Source organism: Danaus plexippus, chromosome 14 (assembly GCF_018135715.1).
Source record: "Danaus plexippus chromosome 14, MEX_DaPlex, whole genome shotgun sequence".
NCBI lineage: Eukaryota > Metazoa > Arthropoda > Insecta > Lepidoptera > Nymphalidae > Danaus > Danaus plexippus.
In genome coordinates this window covers 4,130,705-4,150,490 of record NC_083546.1, presented here as the reverse complement: position 1 = coordinate 4,150,490, position 19,786 = coordinate 4,130,705, and the positions used below count along the sequence as shown (strand labels likewise).

Below are 19,786 nucleotides of genomic sequence, written 5' to 3'. Positions count from 1 at the left end.
AATGTTAGTATGAACTCTCATGATATTATATAATATTCATAACACCATCTTATACCAATTAAAAAAAAATTGTTAATTTTAAGCAATGACTGTAAAGAAGGGTAGCCCGTCAATTTAAAGTATTGTAGAAAAAAATATGTTATTTTATCATCTATTATGATCTATTAACAGATGTTCCCATTATATGGCTGAATATGACTCATCAAGAGATTGAACAAACCAACTGTATATGAACAAGTTGTATTTTAATCCTGCTCAATTGATGATATATGTATAATCTCAATTTGTCGTCTAGTATTGTTGAGAAAACATAAAATAAGTACTTAGAATAGATCGCATAAAAAACATTCTTTTTTCAAACCTATAAATATATTTCGATATGAGTTAAAATCATAATTTAAATGTATAAGAAATTATATCATTTTTATTGAAATCTAAAAAAAATAATAGTCTAAGTATATGAACAAAACAAAGAAACCTCTTTAGATTTTAATGTTAAACCGAACGCACCGATTATGTATTATATAATTGTCCAGTGTGTATTTAGTTTTAACAACACTGTATTTCATTTAAGATCGATCTGGAAAAATTACCTTGAAACTACTTACTGTAAAGAGAAGACAGTACTTACTGTAAGAGAGAAATGACGATAAAGTTAATGTTTCCCCTCATTTAAATTGAAGTAAAACAATAAATTATTTAACTAAGTTGTACTAAATAAATGAAATAACGAATAATGCGCAGGTTTAATACGAATTTAAGCTGGAGTAATTATTAAAAAAAAAAAAAAAAACTCTGTAATTCTAATGATAATTCCCACTATGTTGCTTTTTTATACGTCTTATCATATTTAAAATATGTAAATGAGATCGTTGTTATCGACTGTTTTACAAATTTCATTGCTAGGAGAGAAAACAAAAATCAAAATAATTGTAATCTTTCAGATATCACAATCTATTTCAATAGAATTTGTAACATATTTTATTTCCTTAAAAAAGACTTAATTTATATGACTAACAGAAACTTACAATATTTTTACAAAGCAAAACTTATGATTACGTTATAATACAAAAATTGTAATAAATACTTTATTTGTTTCACAATTAAAGCTTGAATTTGGTTATCACATTACACTTCGCCCTCCTCCAAAGTATCGGGTAATTTCTTTCCTCTAGTATCTGGTAATATAATACATAGGCAGGAACCTATGAGAGGTACTATACCAAAAAGTAGAGGTGGCAAAATGGCACTGGTATGAGCAAGAGTTGCCACAAATGGAGCTACCATAGAGCCTATCCTTGCCACGGTGGATGATAGCCCGACACCGGAATTTCGTACAACAGTTGGAAATAATTCCCCTGCGTACAAATAAACTGTCGCGAACGATATACTCATTCCAAATAACCCGAAGCATCCAAGGGTCAAGTGGCTGGCCAAAGACTGTGGCACGAAGATAATGAGAAGACAGCTAAGACCCGTCACACAGTTTGAACTGATAAGAGTTATCTTTCTGCCAAGGACTCTGTTCGTATAAATCGAGATAAGAGTTCCTGGTACCTGAAAAATGCGGAAACAAATGTTTTAACTTAGAATCTAATATCAGAAATATAATTATATCGTAACATTTTTTTCGATAGTCTAATTATTTCTTGAGTTATGTAACTTACATTTATAACTGTTTTGATATGGACGTTGACCTTACATATACTTTAGCGTTTCCGCATATTTCTAACATTAAATATAACAGAGAATGTTTACTAATATTTAATATTTATAATTTGAAGATATTTGTTATTTTTGTTTATAATTGCATCATTCTATAACTTTATAAATAATAACATATGAATCGCACGCAACACATTATCTTATGCGTTTTAATAACAGATGGCATAAAAAGGTTCTTTACAATTTCCGAATATAATCAAGAGTTTTAGTGTCTCTTATTATAAATGTTTACATATCATATCATTGAGCTATCATAACAACTTTTGGGATAAAAAAATCCAACTTATCTCGCCTTATTATTTTTGTATCATTTTTATGATACTTAAACAATATAATTTAACTACATGTAATAAAACTTACTAGTATGGCAGCTGAGATTGCGACGTTGAAGAATATATTACCGGACACGTGTCCGATGTATTGTGACACTCCAAAGAAACAGAATCCGCAGACAAACCAATTAAAGCAAATAGCAATAGTTCGAGCTCGAAGACGTGGTGTTCGGAAAAGAGCCAGAAATGAAGCACGTTCCTGGGTAGAACTAGCATCCACTACCATTTTCTGCATGGAAACTTCGATTTTATCTGTTGGACGGCCATTCCTATAAAAGAAAATAAAAAACAATAAAGTTTATATTTGTAAATACCACTAAAAATGCAGGTGTAACAAACAAAAGATGCATCACCTTTTAGCAGCTGCTTTCATAATTTTAAGAGCATCTTTGCTCCTTCCTACAGTCATTAACCATCTCGGTGATTCCGGAAGTAAAAAGTAATAGCTAAGAAACAGAACAGATGGTAGAGAGATTGCCAGTTGGAACGAGCTCCAGTCTCGTAAGAAGTAACCAAATAAAGGAAGTGACAAGTGTCCAAGATTAAATGGTATTTGATATACAATACCAACTGTATCTCTATATTTAGCGCCAATCAGTTCCATAGTAAGGACAAAGCTTGTGACCATAGTTCCCCCAGTAGCCACAGCCAATAGGAATCGTAAAGCCGTGAACATATACCAATTGACTGAGTATGCAGTTGTTACTCCTGCTACTAGTTGAAGGAATACCGCTATCAAGAATGGTAATCTTCGCCCGAATCTGAAATTATTATATATAATGAAATAATATCCATTTAACAACAATTTCTTTGAAATTAATATAAAATTTGAGCACGTAAAAGAACGAAAAATAATATGATCGTAAGCGAGGGTCATTATTTATAAACATTTATTATAATACACTATTCTACCCATACATGAAGTTGTAAACAATACTCTTTATTGTTGTTGTTACCACACGTTAATGGGTTATTACAAAAAAATCTATTAAGCAAAATAAGGAAATATTTTTGAATACTTCAAGCGTAGTACAACGGATTCATATAGTTGTTTGAATCTAGATTTTTATTAGACAATCTCTTCTAAAGTAGCATCATCCGGTTTACATATATTTTAGTGCACTTGGCCCCGGAAAGGACAATTGAGAGAAGTTAAAGCAAACAAAGATCACTAATAAGATGTAAATACAAACCTATCAGAGAGGTGTCCGAAAATCATATTCCCCACAAGAATTCCGAGCATGAATATAGTTTGAGTTAGGTTTTTGAGCCAATTTCTGTCGCAAACCAAATCCCATTGTGATACGATAGTTTCTCCAAAAACACTATGGTCGTATGTGTATTCACTACAGTTAGCGTGACATTGACTCGTGAAATTATTATCATCAGAGCATGTGAAATTCATAGGCGGAGCTAGAAATATGATGCTCATTTGATGCCAGGCAACTGGAAATTTTACCAAAAATACGATGAAACATATCCATATTTGCCACTTCCCGATGGCTCCAATAATTTTAGACAGAGGATCTTGGTCGCCATTTTTAATTTCATTTTCTTTTGCATCGGTCTCCAACACTGTAAATGAAATAAATATATATCTTAATTTTTTTTTGTATATAAAGAACAATAAAACTTCTATTACATATTAAATTTTCATTTCAGTTTTAAAATACAAGATAAAATCTTTACACTCCAAAATTTATCATTGTTAAAAATTATTTCACTTCTTCAGAAGACTTGTAGCTATAAGCGTACAAAGAGTTTTATATAAATCACACGATACCTGACTAGACATTTGTAACATAATTATTCTAATTCAAAAATACCAGCGACGAAAAATAAAGTATAAGATTTCTAACATTGATACAACTAGTTTATATTATAATTTATTCTATAACTTGTATATATCACTGTTTATCAAGAATATCTATTTAGGATGGTTTAAAACAGCGAATTTAAAGGTTAAATGAATGATTATAATAATTAATTGGAAAATTTTATTCATAAGTTCAAAAAATATTCATCGAACAATATAACAAAATTTATATTAAATTAACAATGTCCGTATATAACACATACGTCTTTGTTTCTGATATTAAGTTGCAATTTTAATTATTCAGATGTTATCGACTTACTTAATTGCTCTTCAGGCTTTGTATTCTGTTTCATATCGTTAGACATGATAACTAAATTAAGATAAAACGCTTTTTCACTACAATGATTAACATTTACTGTTCAAGAGTTTGTTACGCGACTGGCAGTGTTCGAATGAATAAAAATTATATTCGGAAATTGAAACGCCAGAATGCCAATAGTAACCTAAAATCCCCACCCGCTGCTTAAAAACGGGTGTTCATTGACACTTGTTCCAATAAATAATCACTGACATTAAAAATATTATGAGTGTGACAAAAACGTGTTGATCACAGTACTAATAATGACATATTTCGTTAATATTGTTAATAAAAATTCGCATCTAAATTGCAGATTTTAATATATGTATAGATACTTCGAATTTCGTCAGCTAAATTTATTATTCAACTAATACCAAGGTCATTTTGTTAGTGACCTTTTTTAATATCGCCTAGAAATCCAAAATTTTAATAATATTTTGCTACTTTGCTTTGGATTTCAATATGACATGAAAAGTCTCTGTAAATACCGTTATTCGATTAATTCTGAATTTAGAGCTTGGAATAGAGTTAGTATTATGAAAAAACTATTAATGTAATAACATAATAAGTGACGTTTGTTTGTATGGAATTAAATATATATTATTTTTGAACTTTGTTCACATTAATATGTGATGATAAATCTTTTTCAAGAGTGGTTTGATTGAACTCTTATCATTTTATATGTTAAACATTGTAGTCTGCTTCCACAGTCATCTTGACCCCTTATCAATTTTTGCAGACATTCAGTCTCCTTGCCATAGATAGATAGCGTGTTGTGTAAATCAAAATCTAAATCATAAAAATTGTTTTATTGCTCCCGGAAATTTAATGATGTTAAACATAATTACTCTTTAGAATAATATCGTTTTTTAAATTAAGTAAAATTTTAAATAGCTAAAATTAATGTCCACCAAAGCATAGGGTAATGATATAAAAGAAATGAAATAGCATGTTAGCTTGAAAAAGTAAATATGTTCCACTTAAACAACGAAAACACCAAAAGATATTGAGGGTAACTCCCACCACATTTTCTACCACACTAAATGTTATGATAAACATGAGGCAAAGCAAAAATTTCTGCGTTTTTATTTGCTGGCAAATCAATAGTTGTGATAAGAACTTTTAAAAATTTCTTTCATTTTCTTTAGTACTGCTCTATCATTTAAAGTCAACTTAAAAAAAAAATATTCGTAAATAACATATTTTTTCGTAGCAATGTCTTCAAACCTAGTAAAAAGAAATAATGCCGCCTATTTGCTATTATTATACGTGTATTACTTAATTTTTTATTCTTATCCTAAATATCTTCAGAGTACACAAACGAAAATATTACAATTGGACTGACAGATGTTTGTAAAATGATGGACCCTCATACATTTTTCTCTCTTACAATGTAATAACGAAATATGTGGCTCGAACAGTCATAGCTTTTTTATTTTAAGATTTTAATTATAAAATAGATATAAATAACGTTTCTGATTTAATGAATTTTAATAACACCTTATTAAGCTTTTGAAGGCGAACAAGTTTAAAAATAGCCTTGAAAGAATAAGCTAACTCCTAATTTTATGAAATATTTTAAAAACAGAACGTATGCGTAATATGCCAAATGATGTGTTAAAAAAAAAATCAATTTTGATATTGAATACAGAGATTCATATATATTGTGAGTAGCTGCTGAACATTTTGTTATGGTTGAAACTTAGGGCCATTGTAAGTATAACCAACACTGAGGCACTACGGTTTACGTCTTCGAAACTAAGACTAAATTACTCAAGCCTTCACTTCGATACAAACGACTGTTAGGTTACTCAACTCAATATAGCCCCTCTTTATCTATCAAGCGTTTCTTATTTATTTTCTTAATTTCGAGATAAGTCTATATCATTCTAAGTAAAGGCTAATATGTCACCTTTGACTCTGAAGTGATAGTAAAATAACATTAAAAAAAAATTTAAAAAAAAAATTAGGCTAACTCTTTAAACATTAAAAAAATATATATTTTACCAGACATTTACATTCATACGCATACACGAGAGATCGGGGGAAGGATTTAATTTGATTTGTAATTCATTGGAATAAATTTTATTTACCATAATTAAATGTTAAGTAAAATTAAATGGTCAATATGAATCTATGTATTAGAGCCTTATTTTGCAGCCTCACTATTTAATATACAATTTTATATACGTAATAAAATATGCAACATTTATATCAAATAACAATATTTACATAATGTATCGTCAAAAGTTTCTGAAGTCTGTTCCATTCTGATAAAATTTCTGGGTTGGATTTATTTAGTCCATGAAATGATTACTCTCATTTGTATTGAGGTTAAATTATCAAACTTTAAATTAAAACCGTTAAATACATTAATTAGCAAAAAAAAAAAATAGGTTATCTATTCATTACTATCTCTATGGGATAAGGGGAAGTTTTTGTTTTGTTTATGGTCGGTGCAAGATTACAAATTGTATAATGATATTCAAATAGAACCAAACTAATTTAGCAAAAAAATTCAATCAACTTTCATTATAATTGTATTAGATGTTCTCGTTTGATTATGTAAGCTTCATGACGGAGACGTAAATTAGGTTACAAAAAAGATAATAAAGTAGACTTGGTTAAAATTTAAAAAAAATCAATCACGATGGAGACGAAGCTTTTTATAAAACAAAAAATAATGTTTCTTATAACACATGACACTAACTCGATTAGCGAATGAGACGAATAATCCTCAGATTCATATTATGATTTTTTTAAGGAAGATTATTAGTATTGAGCTACAGGTTTTTCAAAACGACAGTAGTATGTGAAATAATTATAGCTATGATAAGCTTATTATGTGACGTGTGAATTGGTTTCTGATTTTTATTGACTTTGAATATGTCTATATTTATATCTTATCTATGCAGTGAATATTGTTTTGTTTTTTTTATTTTATTACCACATTGAATTTAAATGAAACAATTTAATGCAATTTAAATACAACTTCTTCTCGATTTACAAAAATAAAAGATGGGTCCGATTTTATTTCAATATTTATTTTTCTCGACTTAAAATTTTAGAGTTACAAATTGGAAAAACTTATAACATTTGGAAAAAAAAGTTAGGTTTGTCATTTTACATCAGTTTAATTTGTTTGTGTTTTGTTTATTCATGAATATAAGTAAAAGTATAGAGGTCTGCAATTGTACGCGCAACAGGACCCAATTACTAAATAGTTTTCATATACATACACATATACAATATATATATGTGTGTGTGTGTGTGTGTGTGTGTAGATATATTAGTATTATAAAACCTTTTTAAATACTGTATTTATACAGTTTTATAAAACACTTCAAGTTTTTTTTCACGTACTAAAGCATTTTTATTATATTAAACCATGTTTTGTAAGTTGCGGGTAATTCAGCTAGTCTTGGAGCAGTGTTATGAAGCAAAGGAACTTTTACATCGAATTAAAACCGACCTAAACCATTACACTATTGAAAACTTATTAAATTCAATATCATAAATGGACAAGGAACAGAGCTTGACATTCATTTCTATATGTGCGGAAGTGAGGGAAGTGATTTTTTTTCTGTGGAAACTACACATTGATTAGATTCCAAATGAATTGTATGTTTGCCTTGCACTGTAAATTAATTACAAAACACATACATATATAGAAAAATAGCTAGAGCTTATGGGCTCGTATCAATTTTTGTGGTATAATATATAGGTATGGTTTTTCGCACGTATGTTCTGTAGTAAATAGTTATAATTGATAAGTTTGAAAAATTATAGGAATGTATTATTGTAGTTTTTTTTTATTATCACATAGTAAGATAAAAAAAATTAAACATAGCTATTTTGACGAAAAAAAAAAACAAAAAATTATTATAAAAATCACAACCGTACAAAAAATCTCAGTTTCCGTTTTGATACAAACATGAATATTAGTTGTAACGATCTGGAAGTATAGAAATTAAACACATGCAACGAACACTCTAATAATATTCGGCATTTAATAATAATTAATAATATATTAATGAAACATATAGTCACTGTTATGAAAAATGTTTATTACAAGACTTACTTTTGTATGGTTCTTCTTTAAGGCCGCAAAGGTTATCTTGTCCACATAAAATGGCGAGTAACGACAAACGTGAGCCGCGGCTACTCGTGCTGCGCTCTAACACGTATTGAGAGTTACACGCTGTGTTTCTGTATTTACATCTTATTCTATGTGACGAAATAAGGAAAACCTAAAGCGCCACCCAACCGTAAAGCTGTTATTAAACAAATGTCATTCTTAATGCTACATGGAAAGAACTGATTTTATTTATTAAAAACTATAATAACGTCTGAACGGGGAGATACAGTACGTAGTTTGTCGCAACATTATAATAATTTTCATGTTTTACCTGGTTATTTAGTATTTAATCACAAACGGGATTTTCCTCTACATTTTTGAGCAGATAAGTAAAATTAACTGATTGCTAATTAACGTTTGACACACATATGATAAATGATCACAAAAAAGGTTTTCAATTATGTTATAGGCTTTCATGTGGAGCAAGTATTATTATAGTAATATTATATTATCGCTTCAAATCTTTTCAACATCTATTATATAGCATTACAGTCGGCAGCGGAGCGGGGATAAGGTGAATTATGTCCAGCGGAGCAGTTAAGACTAAGCACTTCGCAATATTTGAGAGTTTGAACAGTAATTAAAATAAATATAAAGCTCTCAAGCTTTTTTCTATTATACGAATCAATCTATTTATTATGTATTCCGTATCCGAATATAAAAATAAAAAAGGTAATAACTGTTTTCTTTGACATTCAAATTAAAGTTCCCATTTTTAATAATTAATATTAGAAAGTCGAAACAGATATAAATAATTAAATTATTATATTAAAAATCCTTGGAATACTTAAGATTTAATAAATACGCTTTCAATTAATTTTCATGTTACTACATCACATTTTTTGTTATATACCTTAAGCCGTCATTCCTATTTTTAAAACATCGTACTTAAATATTGACACAAACCGTATTAGAAACATAACAAAATGAACAACGCAAAATTAAATTCTTATAAAAAATATCCATAGGTCAAGGCGAGATTAATAATAAAAGGCTTATACGACTAAAGTTGTTTCTTCTTTACCAACTAACTGACCGTTTGATAGATTTTTCGTTATATTGTTTTTCGGTAAAAAGTATTCGTTTGATAATGAGAATTAAAAAATCAAATAGTGAATTTAGACTCAAATCGTAGATTTCTGGATTAGAAGCTCGCAAGGTGTTGGTAATTATATTATTTTACGAATTTCGCGAATAGCACAGGATACAGTAATTAAATAATATACATATATATATATATATATATATATATATATATGGGGTTTTCCAATAGGGACGCTTGAACTTTGACAGCTGATTGCGGCCATGTTGTTTGAGTGACAGCTGTCAAATGCAGTGTGTTATATTCATTCCGTCCTCCCAAACTACCATGGCAGGTTACAGTGTCGAGCAGCACGTGCAAATCATAAAATTGTTTTATGAAAATGGGTCTTCAGTTCGAGCAACGTTCCGCGCACTTCGCCCGTTTTACGGTCGCGATGATCGTCCTGCCGAGTCGACTATCCGTCGATTGGTGGACAAATTCGAGTCAACCGGGTCAGTTAACAATCAGCCGGTTCCCGTGCGTCAACGTAACGCGAGATCTGCCGAGAATATCGCCGCTGTGCGCGACAGTGTCCTCGAAAACCCGCGGCAGTCAATTCCGCGTCGCGCACAGGAACTCGGCCTTTCGCAGACGACAACTTGGCGAATTTTGCGTTGTGACTTGAGCCTGCACCCGTACAAGATCCAGCTGACCCAAGAGCTCAAGGTTAATGACCATAGACAGCGCCGTGTGTTCGCTGACTGGGCATTAGAGCAGTTGGAAGTTGACGCCGATTTTGGCAAAAAAATCATCTTCAGCGACGAGGCGCATTTTTGGATGAATGGCTATGTCAACAAGCAAAATTGCCGTATTTGGGACGAGACCAATCCACACGAGGGTCACCAAGTGGCAATGCACCCGCAGAAAGTGACTGTTTGGTGCGGATTTTGGGCCGGAGGCGTGATTGGTCCGTATTTTTTCGAAAACGATAATGGTGTGGCCGTCACCGTCAATGGTGAGCGATACCGGTCGATGATAACCAACTTCTTTTGGCCTGAAATCGAGAATATGGATCTGGACAACATGTGGTTTCAACAGGACGGCGCTACGTGCCACACAGCACACGCTACGATGGAAGTTCTGCACGAGCAATTTCTGGACATGGTCATCTCGCGCGGAGGCGACGTGAACTGGCCACCGAGATCGTGCGATTTGACCCCGCTGGACTTTTTCTTGTGGGGTTTTCTTAAGTCGCAGGTCTATGCCAACAAGCCGCAAACCACCGATGCCCTCAAAGTCAACATACGCCACGCCATCGATCAAATACAGCCCGATTTGTGCGCCAGAGTCATCGAAAATTGGACCTTTCGTGTGCGCGCCACCAACCGAAGCCGTGGCGGTCATTTGAATGATGTCATATTCCATACATAATGGGGTCGATAGACCTTCCAAATAAAAAAAAATTTCGCAAATATCTTTCCTACATGTATTTTTTTTTGCATTTCAAAGATCAAGCGCCCTTAATGGAAAACCCTACATATGTATATTTAACTTTTAGTTAAGTGACTTTTGATTCATATTTTAAATAAAAACAAAATAAATTCTAAATTTTAATTTTAAGGTACCGCTTTAAACTTACGTTACTGGTTACGGGATATAGACCTTAGTGAATTGAACCTTATTATTGAGTGAGACTACAGATTCTATTAAATTTAATTGTGCTTAATTTAAAATTTTTATTGGCTGCAATTTCAAAACACTTATTTTTATCATTAGATAATTGTTTTGGAGGATAATATACAATAGAAAGAGCAGAAGTACATGCAAAGTGGAGAAGCTTGTAGCAGGACCCTACATATGGCTACCGATAATATGGTTAAATATTTCTCGCAGGAGACCGAATAAAAGATCGCAAACTACCTGAGGTCAACGACTTATCTAAATCGAAAAACATAAGTTCGTTTTAAGTTTTAATATTCTTATTTTGTAGCCAATAAAATTCAGCAGCTGTGAAGAACTGTTATATTAAAAGAAAAATAAATTAATAATTTTATTTTATCTTTCCTTTCTTTCCCTTGAAGCTCTTTGTGTGGGACAACAAATTATAGTGTTAATAAATTAGACACAAGAATACATAACAGTTATAAATATTTATTAAAGAGAAACTAAATTCTAAACTAATAATTTAAAATTAATACCTACTTCGATTTCATAATAAGAGAATTTAAAAAAATAGTAAGATGAAATAGAATTGATAGTTAGGTATTTAGTGTAGTTATATAGAAGTTGCTGTAATAATTATTAAGAATAAAATTATTTAGTAAAATAGGAGCCAAAAACATTTTAGAGCGTCACTTCTTATAATTAAAAAATGATACTTGTACAACAATCTCGATAAAATTAAGTAAAAGGAAATCATAATTTCATAACTAATAAATCAAAATGTGACTAAAAGTTGCAAATTGTCTGAATATATATTTTATAATTTATCATGATCAGAATCTTTTAAACTCTCGTTTGCTTCGGAAAGACTGTGTATGGAAACGTCAATATTTTTTTTATGCGCCAACCCAAAATTAAAACGAGTTTGTGGGTTACATTAAAAAATAATTACATACCTATTTCACATCAAAAATATAGGCATGAAAGTTGCAAAAATTTAGTTCACCATTTCGATACTTAAATTTTCCATATATTGCTTCATATTCCTTTAACTTTAAATATATGGTATAGAACAGACTTAGATACCTGTATAAAACGAGTTTCAATGAAGAATGCGAGCTGCTCGTATGTTACTAATTTGGTTGTTATGCGATAATAACACTCTAATTTATTGATGTACTTATATCATTAGAACTTATTCTCAGATATTTCCTTCTCGTAATTCGTTTCATTGGGAAAGTACTAAATCACTACCATAAAGAACCGATAGCAAGCAAGAAAAAATACATAGAAGGGAATACATATTTTCTTTTATTTTTATTTGGCGCTAAATTATAATGATGTGTTTAGAAATACCGAGAGAAAGTGAATATGATATAATATAATAATTATTTATCATCGTAGAAAACGACTTTAAAAGTTAAAAATGTTAGCTTTAAGAAGCAATTTTTTTCATCTATTATTATGTATTAAAAATGTTGACTTAATTTATATATGTATAGGTGTAGTTTAGAGGTTGTATCACAATATCTGAGAACAAACCAAGAACTAGTATGTCGTCGATTCGTACTCCAGCGCACTGTGGTTCTTATGTGAACCAGTACATAATATCTTAGTTTTAACATCTAAAGAAAACAAAGGAATGTCTTAAAAAGTTCAAAAAAAAATATTTATTTTGATTAAAATTAATATGAAAATGCGAGATTAATTTATTGGAGCTAATAGGTAAAGAAAAACAAAAGAAGAGCAGGTTACTTTATGCTCTATAGTGAAAAATAATGCTTAAATTGGAAAATATTGGTATTGGGAATTTATATAAAAAAAAAAAACTTCCATATGAGAAATGCAATAACGCTGATATGTGATATATGTTATATTTTCCTAAAGTATTGTGTGTGAATCTCAATAGTTGTGCAGAATTGCAAACAGATAAATATTTTTTAGAAAGGATAAACAAATCTATCTAAAGTCTCTGGCCCTTTTTACTGTAAGAAAATGTTAATATCTATATATATTAAAATATTTAGTACCTGGACACAATTTTTAATCATGACTGGATAGTGATTCATAGTTAATGCACCCGTTCACCACCACTAACCTGTGGAAATGAAGTCCTAGCAACGAACGCACTATCTCAGTAACAGCCTATTCACTCTAGCCTTGAAGACACCCAAATTATTTTAGAAAGAAGCAGACTGTTCCAGACCTTTGCTGTAGGTATGAGAAAGTAGGAAGCATATAATGTCTAAAACTGAAGGAATAGAGGCCCACTTAGAAATATTAAAAACTGTTGTTATTCCTGTGCATACTTTCCAAAGGGTATGCCATAAAATACTTAGGGACTTTCTACTTCACACCTATTCTAAAGGTTGACTTGATCGGTTTTAACCAAATGATGGACACCAATAACTATTTTTGCACTATCCACGGAGTTTTAAGCAGTGAGGTGACATTTAACAGCGCCTGACCAAATGTGTCAGCAGTATTCCACAAACGACCGCACCTGTGCGTTTTATTGGCAAAGAGGCTATCCTGGCGAGAGATACATAGTTTTCAATATTATTTTGTTTAAAAAATAAGTTTGATAAAGTTGGCTTTAGTATAAAATATCTACCTCTCTCGCAAATATGTACCTAATAAAGAAATGATAGCTTTTGTTTTAAACAATAAATATATAATAATAAAAAACGATATTGAATAGAAAATAATACACTTTTTTACTCAATTAAGGATTTAAGGAATTTTAATAGGAAAATAAATTTATTACTACTTTTAGAGGAAAATAATCACCAGTATTGTGAAAAGTACAAACATATCAACTACGAATTCACAAAATTCGAGGAGAATTCTTTAGCAAAAAGTTTCAGTAAGGTTTGCATCAATTTAAAATCTACCCAATGTTCGTTTTATTCGCCTAAAATACATAAAGTTCATGCATAAATATTATAAGTGCAGGAAAACATTCTTTCATGTAATGAAATGATTCTTTTTTTTTATGTCAAAAGGGTCGAACGAGCAGATGGTTTACCTGATGGAGGTAGTGCCGTCACCTATGGATATCCACAAAAGAATTTTGCGGATGCGTTGCCACCCTTATTTGAGGAGAGGGAGAGGAAAGGGTGGGAAAAGGGAAATGGATTAATTTTATGACAAAAAAATTTCTCTATACTAATATTTTTATGATGTTTGAAGTAAATAATAACTGGAACTTAAACGTAGACGGACTATCAGAAGTAATATAATGGTTAGAGATCTTCGAAGATATATCGTTACAGATATGAGATGGTCTCGCTGACAGGGAAAAATTGCGTAAGTTAAATCTATGCAACGATACCTCAAATAGTTCGCACGATTGTCTAGGAAATATATAACTTTATATTAATGTTGCAACTAAATGCATGTAAAATTTCTAGACAAAATTAGGGTGTCATCCAATGTTTTATAAAGGAATATCATGTCGGACGTTTTGTTCGTGAGTCTTCTTACGTATAAATTATCAGTTTACTGTCTTTCTTCAATCTAGCAGTATAAATTTTCTAGCCAGGATACCAAATTTCGGTACTGTATTCTTACTTATTTCTAGCTATGTCCTTCCGCAAGACAATGGCAGAGTAGGAATCCTACAAGAGTTAGTTTTAGTAGCCATGCATATATGCAGCCGAAGACGACTCACAACATTTAATGTGAATTTCATGATTGTTATCCATTATACTAAACAAATTATCTACACTGGAAAATAAAATACGAAAAAAAAGTATTAGTTTAACATAGAGGGTAGAAAAATAATTTAAAAGGAAAATGATATCTAGCCACCGCTCAAATATTATATCCTTGTGAAACTTACGTGTGATATTTAGTTTCCTTTTTAAACTCAAGTCACAGAACTGAATCGTATTATAAATGTAGTACTTAGCAATTGTATGATTTGATACAATAGCTAAGTACTTCAAAAATAAATTAAACTGTCGTATAAGAAAATAATTTGATAGAAATAAATTAAGTAAAATAAATAAACTTCATAAATAAGACTATAAAACGACATATACTGGTAAATTCAAAATAATTAAAATTTATAAATTTTTTAATAATTTTTAATTCATCCATCTAAATTAAATATAATGTTTTTTTTTAAACCATGTGGCCTCCTTTCCTGCAAAAGTGACATAATTTTTAAAAAGGATTATTGTAGTACTATTGGCAATAAAATTTATATATCTACATTGGGTTATATTATTATTATTATTTATGCTATGTCTTCATTCATGCTATATTATGGATTAAATGTTGTCAATGACATCTGTCAAAGTCAAAACCTCATTACCTAAGTCAAGATTTCAACACGTGCTTATTTGTTACTATAGCGTGATAAACATTATAAAGAAACATCAAAACTATGGGTGTAATACAAAGAATAAAGTTCGTTTATTGTTTATTTTCAATTTATATATATATTTTTGTAAACAATATTAAAATATGCATCAACATCTTTCAGGAAACCAACTACACGAAAAGGTAAAAAGGTTTTACTCTCTAAAGAACCCAAAGCAATAGAAGGTCCCAAACAATGCATATTTCTTCAAGCCCGTAATCCTTCGGAACAGGCCAGAAATGTTCTTAAAGATATGTATAACTTGAAAAAACCTGATGCAGCTTATTTAAGCAGGAAAAATGACTTTGTTCCCTTTGAAGATGCTAGCGTTGTTGAAAAGTAAGTTCATGGTTTTATATGTGTATGATATTACTATATTTGTAAAATACAATGCTTTAGACTTTTTTAGTACAGCAGTTTTTAAGTTTTAAATTATTCTTTGAAATAGTTCAATAATATTCATATAAAGTATAAGACCTATTACTGGATATTGTACTATGTTTTCTTGTAAATAGTAGATTAATAGGTTCTGTGAGAGAAGGCACTAGGGCTACAAAATCAAATGTCAAGCCTTGATCTATCAGTAAAGCGGCTGCAGATTGGACTATAATGATGGATATGTATGAGAAGCAATATAAAATCCCAGAGGATATTTGTGGTACAGCGTCCAGACCGGCCATATTTTTATATTCGTGAATTTTAAAGCGCGTTGTGATAATAAAGCTCACGGTTCCTTGGGAAACCAACATTCCCAAAGATCATGCCATCAAGGTCAACAAGTATTACGAGCTCATTAATGAACTCATTAAGAATAGGTTCGCTGTAAATTTTTATGTGGTGGAAGTAGGAGTGAGAGGTATAACAGCTAAATGTCTCTACAATCTTCTAAAAGACTTGGGCCTGCCAAGAACTTACATCAGTTCATTCTTGGGATGTGCATCAAAGGCAGCCCTAGTAGGTTCATTTCAAATTTGGTTAGGTAGAAACAGGAACTTGGACAGTGAAGGTGACTATTTAACACTGTTAGATAGGGCCCCTTAAACCTACATCTGGGAGGTAAGTCCCAGGCACTGTTGAAGCTCCTCTCTCTGAAACACAATGGACCCGGCACCCGCATGGTGAATCCATGGAATGCTGAGAGGTTTTGTCTCATAATATTAATTTGTAATCGCAGAATAACTGTACCTTTTCTGTGTATTTTTTTATTTACTTAATATCAAGTGAAACCTTTAAAAACTTTATTTTTTATTCAGTTTTTCTTACTTCACCTCAATAGACTGTTAAAGGCTAATAGATAATTATAAAGGTTAAATTTAAAGGAATATACTATGTTTGTATTGAGAACATAGAAAATACTTTTACGTTTTAAATAATTTTAAATTAATTTAGGTTAAAGGCCCGCCTGTCAAACATGAGGGTACGGGTTCGAAACCTGGCAAGTACCAATATAATACCAAGTCTTTTCCGAGTCATATGTACTTTCTATGAGTATTAGACACCACTGACAGACAATGAAGGAACACATCGCGAGGAAACCTAGTCTTATAATTTTAAATTATAAAATTGAAATTGCTAACCTGTCTTGAGCCAGTTTGGTGATAAATGCTCTAACCTTCTCCATGTGAGAAGAGGCCTTTGCTCAGGCTCCGATACGCTGATGATGATGATGAAATAATTTTAATAGTGGAATCCTAATGTAGAAATATTAAAAATTTTATAAAATCCAGTAACAGTTCTTGCAACCATTAAATTCAATCAAAATACATCATTAACATCTTAGAATATATAATAATGAAGAATAAACTAACAAGTTAACAAACTTAACAACAACAACTATCTCAAAATATTCTTTTGCATATACATTCATTCATATTTTTAACATTACAGTTGAATTTACTTTTCAACTTTAATTCTTTGTTACAGATTATGTTACAAAAAAGAGGCAGCCCTATTTGGAATCAGCTCTCACAGCAAGAAAAGACCACACAATATTATACTTGGCAGAACCTTTAATTATAATATTTTAGATATGATCGAACTCGGAGCTGATAAATTCAAAGCTATGTCTGAATTTCATAATATGAAAGTCTTAGCGGGAACTAAACCATGCTTGCTGTTTAATGGACCTGCTTGGGATTTAAACCAGGATTTAAAGAGATTAAAGTCTCTATTCACAGACTTTTTCTATAGAGAAAAGGTGAGATATTTTTATATCTAAGTGTATTCACAGGAAAAAAAAAGGTTCATGATTCATTATACTTAAATGACAAAGAAATTGGAAAGCCTAATGTTTATATGTTTTTTAACTTATTTAGTTTTGTTAATAGATATTTCTCATAAAATATATTATATATATATATATATATATATATATATATATATATATATATATATTATTTTCTGATTAAGTATGAAATTTAATGATAATTAATTATTCTTTTAAAGCGAGACTCGGCTTACACTTAAGTAATATGGGCAGTTAACACCTAGCACTTATTTAGCTTGCAAAATAAATACATTTATGATAAAAATTATGGTTAGAGTTAAATAAATTAATTAAATTTTAGGTGGAAACCATAAGACTGCAGGGATTGGAACATGTTTTGAGCTTCACTTCTACTCAAGATGGTACCATCTATGTTAGATCTTATAGGATTCTACTCAAAAAGAGCGGTCAGAGGACACCTAGAATTGAACTAGAAGAAATCGGTATGTATAAATTTACTACTATGACATATTATTTTTAGTGTCTTTAATTTTCTATTAATTACTAAAGTTTTAATTAAGTAATTATTAAGTTGATAAAAACTATTATGTTCTTTCTAATATTCTAGTGTTAATCTCAAATTTTCTTTTATGTTAAAAACCTAATAACAGGTATTTATATAATTTGTTATAATAAAGATTTTGATATGTTTTGAAGATAATTTACAAATAATGTGACTGTTTTTGATAGTGTATTTATTTTTATCGATGCTTATAACAAGTCTTGAAGCAAACTGTCAGATGTAAACTCGTCTTAAGTTTAAAAAAAGTATAATAACAAATTTTTCCCTTGTTTTTAGGTCCATCAATAGACTTTAAGCTTCGTAGAACTAAGTTGGCATCTGATGACTTGTACAAGGAAGCATGCAAAGTACCAAGAGAACTTAAACCGTTACCCAAGAAGAATATATCAACGGACGCATTCGGAACTAAGATGGGCCGAGTACATATGGGACGACAGGACATTAACAGGTTACAGACAAGAAAGATGAAGGGTCTGAAGAAGAGTGCTGAGGAGAAGAAACAAATGCTGTTAAAGAAGAAAATGGCCAAAAAAGAGGCAAAAAAAACCCCACCTGTAAATTGACAATAAATGTTATGAATAGAATATACTTTACATTTATCTTTCATTCTTAGGATTGACCCATTATAATGTATGATTTATGAAACCTTTAGAAATAAACTGTTAGTTAATATTAAAAAGATGATTAAGGGTTTCCATGACGATTTCAAAGTACTTAATTTAAAAGTAGTTTCGTATGAAGTAGAACTTCGGCGTATACATAATATTAAAGCACAATATTTTGCCCTTCAAAGGGCCACTCTTGTGGCATGGATTATGACGTCGGCGACCATTTGGTATAATGTAGACGTAAAGTGATGTGCTTCATGGCCTAGACAAAGAAGCTTGTTTAAGCATTGATCTATCCAAAACACTTGTAGAAACTTTAAGCCAATCATAATAAGATGGAGCAGTCGATTTAAGAGCTATTGTTCGATGCAGGTTATGAAGCCTTTGCTTTTCTGTGTCTAATACTTCTGAATCTATTTAAGTGTAGTTATTTAAGTTTATTAAAGTTTAGTTATTTTAAAATGAAGCAACGTCTTCCAACGAGCTAGAAATCCTCACGGGCCTAGCACACGAGTTAGGAGTCCTGTAGCCATAATTGATGGACTTGTTCTGTCATTGCCCATACAGCATCAATACCTATGGTGATTAGTAATACATATATGGCACTCTTGCATCACCCCAGAATACCTGTGGACATAACTACTGACTGCTCGAAGAACAGCCATACTAAGTGATAGAACGAAAACTCTTTCATAACAATGATGGCTTCGGCCGCTAGAATCTTCCTTGTACATACGTAGCTCGAAATACTGAAATGTGAAAACTGTTTTTTTATCATTAGGTACTCATAAAAATCAGTACTTTCGTCCCGTTCTATCGGTATTCTTCGACCCCTCACTGACGATTCGAAGCTTTTATTCACTTTCAGTCGATTACGTACGTTGTTGTTTTTTAATTGGTCCTACTAAATACAAAATGTTTGGGCAGACAAGAATAGGAAAGTACTCGAATACTTTGTTCAAATT

The 19,786-nt window shown here is 30.8% G+C and overlaps 2 protein-coding genes across 3 annotated transcripts; one reads left to right on the top strand and one right to left on the bottom strand.

Annotated features, from left to right (window-relative positions):
* Nucleotides 1-930: 930 nt before the first annotated feature.
* Nucleotides 931-8,466, bottom strand: LOC116769678 (organic cation transporter protein-like). Of its 2 annotated transcripts, none has more exons than XM_032660838.2 (5): nucleotides 8,313-8,466; nucleotides 3,251-3,632; nucleotides 2,411-2,818; nucleotides 2,086-2,326; nucleotides 931-1,557 (listed from the first exon to the last, which is right to left on the bottom strand). In XM_032660838.2, coding segments are annotated over exons 1-5 (1,461 nt in total). In that variant the 5' UTR covers nucleotides 8,314-8,466; the 3' UTR covers nucleotides 931-1,128. The 2 variants fall into 2 exon arrangements, with proteins under 2 accessions (XP_032516729.2, XP_032516728.2); XM_032660837.2 differs by lacking the exon at nucleotides 8,313-8,466 and adding an exon at nucleotides 4,193-4,353.
* A 6,873-nt stretch (nucleotides 8,467-15,339) lies between these two features.
* LOC116769680 (ribosome production factor 2 homolog) lies at nucleotides 15,340-18,806 on the top strand. Its single transcript, XM_032660841.2, has 5 exons — nucleotides 15,340-15,471; nucleotides 15,548-15,763; nucleotides 17,348-17,621; nucleotides 17,992-18,133; nucleotides 18,490-18,806. Exons 1-5 carry the CDS (start codon nucleotides 15,449-15,451, stop codon nucleotides 18,774-18,776), a joined length of 942 nt encoding a protein of 313 aa, XP_032516732.2. The 5' UTR covers nucleotides 15,340-15,448; the 3' UTR covers nucleotides 18,777-18,806.
* Nucleotides 18,807-19,786: the final 980 nt, after the last annotated feature.